General features: G+C 36.1%; 2 protein-coding genes and 1 long non-coding RNA gene across 3 annotated transcripts; all 3 read left to right on the top strand.

Annotated features, from left to right (window-relative positions):
• The first annotated feature begins 762 nt into the window (after positions 1–762).
• LOC110855100 lies at positions 763–1,630 on the top strand. The gene is made up of 4 exons (XR_002548425.2): positions 763–927; positions 1,012–1,060; positions 1,131–1,406; positions 1,485–1,630. It is a non-coding gene; the product is annotated as an uncharacterized LOC110855100 (long non-coding RNA).
• Positions 1,631–4,083: 2,453 nt separating this feature from the next.
• On the top strand, positions 4,084–5,285 carry LOC118437040. Its single transcript, XM_035855808.1, has 3 exons — positions 4,084–4,425; positions 4,508–5,174; positions 5,270–5,285. Exons 1-3 carry the CDS (start codon positions 4,383–4,385, stop codon positions 5,283–5,285), a joined length of 726 nt encoding a protein of 241 aa, XP_035711701.1. The 5' UTR covers positions 4,084–4,382.
• Positions 5,286–5,831: 546 nt separating this feature from the next.
• On the top strand, positions 5,832–8,127 carry LOC118437039. The gene is made up of 7 exons (XM_035855807.1): positions 5,832–6,532; positions 6,607–6,825; positions 6,901–7,134; positions 7,191–7,402; positions 7,549–7,717; positions 7,799–7,904; positions 7,974–8,127. The coding sequence occupies exons 1-7, from the start codon at positions 6,325–6,327 to the stop codon at positions 8,038–8,040; spliced, it is 1,215 nt and encodes a 404-aa protein (XP_035711700.1). The 5' UTR covers positions 5,832–6,324; the 3' UTR covers positions 8,041–8,127.
• The last annotated feature ends 2,994 nt before the right edge of the window (positions 8,128–11,121 follow it).

The raw sequence follows: 11,121 nt of genomic DNA, 5'->3' as shown, positions 1-11,121 counted from the left end.
CATTCATTCAATGAATTCATTAGTTATTAGAATTGAATTATTCAGCTGCCCTGTTTCAAATTCTTGAAACAGTAAATAGATTCTTTTTATACTGTAATACACGAGATATTGCCTCAATTTACCCCCAAGAGTATAGGTTGTTTCCAAAAGGAAAACCCCGGGGTTTTCGTTACCCTGGATGTGCCAGGGAAGTTCGTCTCAGACATGTTTTAAATGTCGGATAAATTTTGATCATTAACAAATTGATCAATTCTCTGTTACGTAAATTAGTAAAAAGTCTGATAAATGCCTGAGAAAGTCATTGAAAAATGACTTCCTATTTATCTATTTAAATGACTTTCTATATACCTCACATTTATGTACAAGTACATATGTATATTTCAGATATTGAGAAAAAAATAAACGTTTGACAAGTAAGATAGATTATCATTTTTTTAAATTGACTCGGCACAAGTGCATCCTTGCTTTACAGTTTTAAAATGAATTAAACTTAAATACCTCAGGGGCGTATGATGACGACAAAGTTATTAGAATGGCAATCACAAAAATGTGGCTCATCATGCTCTTCATGGTAGACAAAGTTCGTGCGTTCCACAAGGAAGGAATTTGAAGTTGGAATTTGCGAATCTATGTAAAGAAAAATAAAAATTTGGGCTTTAATTTGCCCGGAATTACGCTTACATATCTTGTACAATTCGTTTTAAAATTCTGTATGCTGGCGAGAGGATGATAAGGCCTTCTCCGAGATAAACTGAAGTACACTCTAAGAAATTGGGTGACAGGCGTTATCACCATGCGAGTGGAGATAGCAAGGATCACCGTAATGGTGATAAACCTATCACCGAAATTTGTCACCATTGGTAGTGACAACCGCTACCACCGTACGATGGTAGTAGTCTCTCTGCACGTGGCTCAGAGTACGTGGCGGTGAGTTTGTCATACTCCACGCATCAGACACAAATAAAGGAGCGGAGTTTTAATTGTAAAATTACTCCGTGTTTCAAAGTTTAGGAGGAAACAAATAATACCGTCCCCAAATATTGGTGCATTTATTGACACGGTAAGAAAAACAAATTTTTATTTTTAAGTTAAAATTTAGCTAATTTTAGTTAATTTTGTTTTGTTACTAGTTGGAGAAAAATTCGGACGTGGAGACCTCGATTCGCCTGGATGACGATGACGGGACAAAAATTAACGAAGTAATGTTTCCATAAAATTTAGTTGCTTTTTTGCAGCTGTAAATACACATGTATGTACATCATTAATTAATGTATATTTTTTTTAATTGGTCCGCCAACTGTAATCGATCCGAGGTCACCGGTTGTACTTCAAAAATATCGTCGATAGTACAACAGCATATGTACTTGCAAATGCAAAAATTGGGACAAAGCTCTTCCAACTGAAAGGTAAAACAATAAACGCTGATTTTTTTAACAATCTAAATCAGTGTTGATTAATTTCAAACTTTAATTAATTTCCATCAGTGTCCTACATGTCGTTACTGGAAATTTCGCAACTTTAATTGCTGGTGCCACAATGGTGAGAGGTTTTACATACATATATATTTATACATAAGTATTAATTATCTGTTTAAATACTTGAATAAACTAATAAATTATGAAAAATGTGACATTGTTGTAATAAGTAGCGAAATTATTTTAAATTACTCATTACCAGACAGTGACAAGGAGAGCATAATATGGTGGTAGCATATCACCGCGCGGCCGCGCGGTGACAAAAAATGCAGATCTTTGTACCACCATCCGGTAGACGTCTACCACCACGATGGTGATGGCACTTTCTATCACCGCGTGGTGGTAGGTAACCACCATTGCGGTAGAGTCACATATAGTCACCGCTCGGTGATAGAATGGTGGTAAAATTTCTTAGAGTGTATGAAATAAATCCGTATTGTGTATTTCATTTAGCTTCCAATTAATTATCCACAGGAAATATTAAACTTTAATGTGTTCCGTCCCGGCTACAAGGGGCCATCAATAAATTACGTCAGAAAAAATTCTAATAAAAGATTTTAGCACCCACCCACCCAGTGTATATATTAAAGAATAGGCATTTTTAACTTTGGAAGGATAGAAAGACCACTAAAATGAAAACGTAATACATACATGGACACGTTCCCAAATTTGGACAGTTAAGTCACAAATTCTACGTTTATTGTTCTCTTTAATGTGTTGGCCCCAGTCATATTTAAATCGATTTAAACAACACAATTCGTCAAATTTTCTATGTATACCCTTCATTAAAAATTATAACTTCCTCTAATTAAAATGCTGGCGTAAGAGCATTGTTGTAATTTGATTAAAGTTACATATGTAAATCATTAGTAAAGTATGTAAGTTGACGACACCATCCATTCCAACGTTTGACGAAGGCGTTAAGCTGGAACGATCCAAGTTTCACCCTAAACTGCCGTGCTTCACGTCTCATCATCAGGATAACTAATTTCGTTTCCCATTTTCATTTATACTACCCAAACTGGATCATTCTTAAATACAAAGGGTGCACCACTTGGAAATACTTAGCTAACCAAAATAATTAAATATTTTAAAGATAACTTTCACCATTAAAAAGTAGTGCACTTTTAAGAATACCGTAAAACCTCTATTTATAGCCCTATTCTAATTATAGCCGGTCTCCAAATATACCCGGGTCTAGAGACCAAGATTTCTAAATTTTAGCCGGGTTTCTAATTATAGCCTGGTCCCCAATTATGACCGGGTCTCTAATTTTGTCCGCTGTGTCCCCGTTCATAGCTCATTCAAGAAAAATGTTGCACATTATTCTAATCAACGAATAAGTTAATCTATTAATTTTTACCTATTAATTTCAAGTTATTAATGGATATAATCATGACAGAAAATTTAAAAAAAAACTGCTAAACCTCGTTTAAAGATGTAGATTTGAAGTAAATGGGTTACTGATCATAATCTTGCTAAATAAGAAAACTCAAATTGAGTCAACATAATCATGTAACATCTAAAAATGTCTAAAATTTTGGGCGGAACAAATTTTAGCCGGGTCTCTAATTATGGCCGGTCTCTAATTGTAGCCGGGTCCGCGACCCTCAGTTTTGGATTTTAGCCCCGGCTATAAATAGAGTATTTACGGTACATACATACATAATTATTTTACCCTTGTGATAACTAAATCTTCTTCTGAATACCACAGGTTATCATGCATATTTGGATAAAATTGGGGTATTTTTCATGTGGATTTAATCATATATAGTCAACTTTTTACGTAGATGAGTATGAAAATCATCATCGCCACAGCGGTTGCAATAATCTTCGTGTTGTTCTCGGACGGGCGGCGGTTCTACCACAAATGGTCGCAGACATGTCTCGACGCAGAAGAATTCGTGTATGCGACTGGGCCATATCTGACTTTGAGGGAATGCAGACACGAGGATCCATACCAACAATGGGACTGGTTTCCGAACTCAACCATTGAAAATCAGGCTACAAAATTGTGCATTGCCGCCGTACCAGGGAAGGCGGGCAAACTAAATATGGAATCGTGTCAAAATGTCCCACGCCAAAAATGGGAAGCTTATGGTCAGTTGAATAATACGCTTCGAAGTTTGAAGACGACGGAGTGTCTGAAACGGAAAAATGGGACCCGAGCTTCCCCAGCAGAGTGCGAGTGGACGGCAGCCATGGCGTTCGAGTGGGCTGACTAAGATTTTTTAGGACGGGTTGAAATTTTCAATAGAAAGTTTCAAGGGATTTTGTGAATTAATAAAAACTTGGGAAAGGAGAAAATTTAAATAGTATTTGTTTTTAATTTTTTTTTGGAACTGGATTCAGGAATAAATCAATTCAAAATCAATCAGCATAACTATCTTGTTACGCATTACTTGTAGTTATTGCTTTGCCAATTTAAATTGAAGTCTTCAATTTGAAGATATATTCGCACATTTGAATTAAGCAATGGTCAATTGTCGCAGTTTAGTTATAAAAATTTATATCTGTTTCTTGACTTCAGTATATTCCCTACTTGAATGCAATTACACATCACGCCGCGCGCGAACATAAATAAATACATACATCCCAGGCTGCACCAACCGAGAAAATCACATGTATTATTGGTGTCCCCGGTGTCAATTTCGTGTTTGGGGCATTATTCGTGTAAATATTTTTTTAAACACGTTCGTAACACGTATTACAAAAACGACTTTCAAACGGATTCTTTATCACCAATTTTCTCGTTCATAACACATGTACAACCCGAGAATTACAACAACCCGAAACTCGTGTTTTCGAACACCAGAAATTCACGAGAATTTCTAGTGTTGTTGGTCACAGAAACCTAAATGCTGCTCTCTCCGTTGTAAAGAAAGAGGGACAATTCTTTAGTTCGAGATGAGTAATGGAGAAAGCACGATCAAGAAAAATATTCCGAAAAGTAAGGCAAGGAAATTCGGATTTTGCATTAATTTCAGAAAGTGCAGAAAAAATAATACCGCTGCCCTCGTCATCCTTGCCAGAGGCACACACACAGAGTTCACCATCACCCGAATATTTGATTTTTGAAGCAGATGACATCTCGGATTATTCTGACAATAATTTATCCACGCAGTCAAATCTAAGTGATAGTGATTCTGAACAGTCTAATACGGAAAGTAGTGCAAGTGATTTAAGGGGGTGGGCACTAAAGCATAACATTACATTCTCTGCTTTAGGAGATCTGCTGGAAATTTTGAATCGACATCCTAATTTTGATTTACCGAAAGATCCTAGAACACTTTTATGCACTCCAAGATCGACTACAATTGAAAAGGTGGAGCCTGGCGAATACGTACATTTTGAGTGGATTTCATCCGTCGAAAAGTTAATTCAAGTTCCAACAGCAGACTATATTAAAATTCAAATTAATATTGACGGAATCCCCCTCTATAAAAGCAGCACAAGACAATTCTGGCCCATTTTAGCGAAAATTGTAGAATATAATCAGGTCGTTGTAATTGGAATTTATTCTGGTTTTGGAAAACCTACAAATATTAATAATTTTTTGAGACAGTTTGTCAACGAATTCAACACCATAGAGCAATCTTCGAATTTAAAACTTAAAATATCTGCAATTGCGTGTGACGTCCCAGCAAGATCATTTATTTTGGGGACAAAGTGTCATAATGGTTATAGTTCTTGTGGAAAGTGTGACATAAAGGGTGAATATTTGGATAATAGAGTTACCTTTCCATCAGGAAATTATAATTTAAGAAATAACGAAAATTTCCGATCAAAATTAGATACGGCACATCATAATCAAGCCTCAATAATAGAATTACTACTCATTCATTTAGTAGAAGATGTGCCAGTCGATTTTATGCATCTTGTGTGCCTGGGAGTGACCAGAAAATTACTATTTTTATGGGTGAAAGGAAAAAAATGTCCAGGTCGTCTGCGTCCTCACCAAGTTGACCAATTATCCACTAATTTGCTAAAAATCAAAACCTCAATACCAAAAGAATTTTCAAGAAAACCACGTCCAATTAGAGATCTCGAACACTGGAAAGCAACTGAATACAGACAGTTTATTTTATATACTGGCCCCACAGTTTTGAAGAAAATCCTTGCTCCTCAATTTTACCAGCATTTTTTGTGTTTCCACGTAGCCATCACGATTCTTGCAAATCCTAACACTTATCTGAGTAAAAATAATTATGCACAAGAGCTACTAATATATTTCGTTAATAACTTTGGTGAATTATATGGGAAAAAGTATAACAGTCATAATCTTCATAATTTACTACATTTATCCCGGGATTGCATTCGACACGGTCCCCTTGACCAATTTAGTGCCTTCCCGTTTGAAAATAAGTTACAACAAATAAAGAGATTGGTGAGATCTCCATCTCTCCCCTTGCAACAAGTTTACCGGCGGTTAGTTGAAAGAGAAAAAATAGACCTGTCCTCTTTCAAGCAGCCAGTTTGTCAAGTATCGTTTTTCCAAGTCGACATTAATTCACCCGAGTGTTTCAAAGTGTGTAAGTTTGCAAATTTCGAATTATCCAACAAATTAGGGAACAATTTTTGCAAACTAAAAGATGGAACTATAATTAAAATTCACCATTTTGTTAGAGGATCACCTTCAGAATTATTTGGACAGAAGTTTAAAAAACGTGAAGATTTTTTTCAATCTCCTTGTCCTTCTTCTTTAATTGGTGTTCAACTTATCTCCGACTTGAGTGCAGTACGAAGATTTAATATTAATTTAATCGAATCAAAATGTGTAGTACTTCCATTTGAGACTGAATTTATATGCTATCCCTTGATTCACAGTGAAATTCAGTGACTTTTTACAATGCCGTACTCTATAGTTCATTTTGTTGAAACTGACGAGGTAGAAATTATCCCAATCAATTGGCTGTCAGCAAGTAAAAATAAATGCTGGTGGCCGCCGTACAAATCTTCAGAACGCCAATCGAAGGCCGTCATGAATGGGGACACGCCAAATCAGCAAGTTTGGTTATCGTTTGACGTAAAAGTTTTAGGCGGAGGCAAAATATTTGGTGAGTCTTTTTTATTGCATACATTGATAAAGTTATTTATAAGAAAGAAAAATGCTGTTTATTTGTTTGTTAAGGTTCTTATAATCAAGCAAAAAATAATGTTGGAAAAGCATTGGAAGAAACTGATCCGGAATTTGAGAGCGACTTGGAAGTAACTGGTCGAGGGCAACGACACAAGAAAACTGTTCATCTACCATCGCCCGGCGACTCCGATAGTGAAGAAGAACCGCCCAAAATGAAGCAAAATCGTTCTGTTCCCACGAAGACAATACCGCCACCACCACAATATTTTAGTAAGTTAAAATCGCGCATTTTTTATATTCCATTGCACCAAAAAAGTAGTATAATAAATAATACTGTTTATCCAGGTTTAGTGGGAGAGGGCTTTCAATCAGAAAAGGAAGACGGCCACGAATCAAATTTACCAGGACCGAGTGACCCCCCATCGCCAACTAATTCACAGCAATACCAAGGCACACTCTCTAGCGAGCAAGTTTTATCTAGCTCTCACGAATTGGAAAGCCGTTCGATTCCTCAGGCAGAGGACATTGATACAACTTTCGGCAGAGATAATGGCACGTCACCAAACGCAGGAAATTTAGGTAGGTGTGTGACAATTTATGTAATGTCTCAGTAATAAATAACTTGTATTTTACAGAATTCCAAAAGTGGATGGTACGTCAAATGAATGTGATGAAAGCCCAACTGCGACAACTACAGGAAAGCGTAGACGTTTTAGTGAGCAATTACAATTGGGGGACCAAGACGGGTGGTCAAAACGAAAAGTTTCCAGTGGGTTTATTACCAGTGGATGATGAGTCTGACTTGAAGAAACTCGAGGATTTCGCCAAGGCATCAAGAATCACATTGGTAAAATATTTATCAAATAATATTGCGAATTACCATGTGGCGTAATATAAGTATTATAATATAAGTAATAATATAAGTATTTATATAAGTATTATTCATGTTGCTATTTTTAACTATGCATATATTAATTGTTGCAACTTTGACAGATTACAGAACTGCAGAAAGGCATACGTGCGACCAAGGATGTAAAGATTGCTACACAGCGGATACTAGCCAAGTTGCTGACAGATAAGTATGCATCGTCATACAACTGGATTGGTTCAAGAGGACCGAAGTCACCTTTTTCAAAATCATGGATGAAGCACATTATATATGGTAAATTAGTTGTATGTGAATTAATTAAATATATAATGCGCTCCTTTAAATTAAATTCACCAATGAAATTGCTGTTTTCAGAGGCAATTCAAGGACTGGAAAACTTGGGCAACGCTGACGACGACGAGATTTGGGAAGCAATTAAAAATTGGCTCAAAAATTCCAACAAGCGTATTGAATCGGATAGGTAGGACAAAATGCAATATTATTTGTACCTATTTATAAAACTTTCATAATTTTTACTTTATTTAATTAGGAAAAAGTTGGAGAAGTCCAATGCAGCTCTTCCATTAAGAAATACTGGACCAGAATCAGACAATTGATTTTTTTCACAATTTTTTATTGTTATTTGGATTTAAAACTTTATGTAATGTTAATGGTCAGTAATAAATCATAATTCCCGCATCTAATTTGCAAATAAATCTCGTGTTCTGAACGTATAATTTCACTTTTTAATACGTGTTTTTTTTGGGGTTATTCTCGTGATTTGGTCGCGAAACTCGTTCCTTCAACACGTGTTTAGAACGAATAAGATACGTTAAAAATCGCGACACTTTCACCCAGTTGAGCACCAAATCTATACCAGTCTCCCACGTCGCTAACACGAAAACTGGGGTCGCCAGATTCGTTAAAAATTGGTGATAATCTCGTGATTGTGCAGCCTGGGATATATGTATTTATTTGCATATTTGCATATATGCAAAGAGTAATTAGCTACGCCAGTTTTTAAAATGGTAACCCTTTTAGGTATGCATGCTGTAAAAATATTTCTGTTTTTATGCCGCCGGTGTTATAAATACGGAAGAAATAAGTAGTTCTCATCATACATGCAATAACTGTGGAAATCTAATAACTTCATTCACCTTTGTGGTTAAATAATTTCAATAAGGAAACCTCACGATTATTTTTAAACGTATACGCAATTTTAAATCCAAATTGGCATACGGGCACAATAACTACTGTATTAACTCATCAGAAAAGTAAGTGAGTCATACATCTAATTTAATTTTCAGCTTTCGGATTTATTTATTCTACTTGGTTAAGAAATTTTAAAAAATAAAATACTGATAAAATTTAAACTATCTAGGTATAGTGATACAAATGAAAATTCGAATCTCGCCAGACACAAAAGCTTGATTTCGATCTGACACGTTTAAAGAATTGAACCGCCTCCGATTTTAGGGAAGATAGGGTCAATATTTTTCAAAACGGGTTTCACCAGCAGTTTTCTAATTTTTATTCCTGAATTCATGAGTGTCTCTGAAATTCTTAGAAAATTATTTTATGATTCTGGACCTTTTTCTGTCTGAATTTTTAATTTTGTCTTAGTGACTCGAAATGATGCTGAAATTATTAAGGATACATATACTAAAAGACAGAACATTTTAGAATATAGGTATATGTACCAATCTACTGAGCCAAATACATGTATTCATCAACTTTGAAGACGTACGTAAGCTTGTTGTATCAGTGTTCTATATTATTTGTATTGCAACTATTTACATATCTACATTATTTTATCTGGTTACTTTAATGTTTCGTGACTATAACAAATACATAACTAGTTTTAAAAAGTAGTTCTCTTTAAATTTGTCACGAACAGTAGCGCATAAGGCATTCGTATGTATTTATGTAAGATGAATTTTTTAACACTGCTCATGTAAAAAATTGATTAACAAAGTTTGTGAGTTACTGTTTTATAACGGAATATTCATATCGGGTTTCAAGTCATGACTTGTTTTATTTATTTATTTGTTTTTAGCCCGAATCCAACTTCAGGAGCATTTCGTGCCTGCAGCGTTAAGTAAATATATGTAAATGATTCATGATTAGGCATTGAATGCCACACTAGATGTTTATTTGACTATTTAAGAATATGAATATGTGGCCAAGGTTTAGAGAAGCTTCGAGAAGAAGCCAGCATCATCAAACTTTTTCTGCGCAGCAAGGACGCGGAGGAGTTAGTCTACAGTTTGAATAGTGAAGGTCTCGTTCATCAGTTCTCAGTCGGACAATATTTCCGAAATAGTTTGTAGCGAACTGATAGGTTTAGAGTGATTGTTAGATTTATATTGCTACGGTTTTAAGCGAGTTAATAAAAGTGTTTTATGAAATTTTTATAAAACACCAAATTTACTTACCACTTCAACAATTCCCGTGCGACATAGTGTGCAGCGCAACTTCAGCATACGTAATTCACTTTACCCTGTTTAGTTGACCATATTTGATGCCTGCCAGAAAGCACGCATGAATGCATCCGGTTGTCCTAATGTATAGCATTTGTTCGTGTCCCCGAGTTAAAAAATTAGTTACAATGTATATTTCCAACTTGGCCAAATATATAAATATTTTCGCTTCTTGCACCATAAATCTGTTTAACTACCGAAATATCGATATCCCCCAAACATCTGCGCCAATCTGGACAACCAGATTTACAACAGTTGAGACTTGTCCCGATGAACCTATGCTGGATGGTTGGAGGATGGACTACAAAATATTTTTACTTGATCCTGGCTTACAAAATACAACATTTCCTAGCTGCACTGATTCCGATGATTTGAATAGCGTTCCACCCCCATTCCGTAAAAATACGGGTCTCCAAAAAGCGTGGAATTGTTTGACCCGGTTTTATATTTTCCCACCCGATAAAAACCTTGGAATCTTGCATCCATCCAACTACGAGGAGAATTTCGCAAAGAAAACTTGGCACGTGCTATTTGACTTCGACTACGAAGTTCCCCGCGTTGGATATCACATTTTTGTCCAGAACAAAAGTGGCAAAGTTAATTTTGCAGAAATTGAAACGCTGAGGGTTTTTTTCAATAGGGACGGATTGAACATTTTCCTTCTTCTTGTTAAGGAACAACATAAAATATTCCAGACAATGATTTGTTGCCGCTACTGCTACCTATATTTCAAAATGTGCTACCCATTCGGTGAACTGGGCGACGTCGCAACAATGCGACAAGTTGAAGAAGGAGTTACTTTTTTTAATAAAATTAACAGCGCAGCCAACATCTGCGTTTGGGGCATCCCCAATAATCCGAAAATACTGCGAAATCCAAAACTTCACGAGGTTGGCAGAAATTTAGGTAATGTGGATTATGTCCTGCTTCACATTGTGGCACAAAACACCACATTGTCCTGCGCTACAGACAGTCCGCCAACCACAGAATTCTGCGAAACTTTGCCAAATTTAGTAATCAATACCTCCTCTTTCGTGCTACATTATGGGTGTTACAGTACTCATAGCTATCCCCTCATTAATGCTAACTCTGAGCGAGACATCATACTAACCAGACGAATAGAGCAGTTCGGATTTCTCGCATGTTCCCCTCGCCGCCAACCTCAAACTAGCTTAGCGGCTTTGCTCGGCGTTTACAAAATTGAGGTGTGGGTATCCG

This window comes from Folsomia candida, unplaced genomic scaffold (assembly GCF_002217175.1).
Source record: "Folsomia candida strain VU population unplaced genomic scaffold, ASM221717v1 Fcan01_Sc011, whole genome shotgun sequence".
Classification (NCBI taxonomy): Eukaryota; Metazoa; Arthropoda; class Collembola; order Entomobryomorpha; family Isotomidae; genus Folsomia; species Folsomia candida.
The sequence above is the reverse complement of the archived record's forward strand: the minus strand, read 5'-3'. Positions and strand labels throughout refer to the sequence as shown.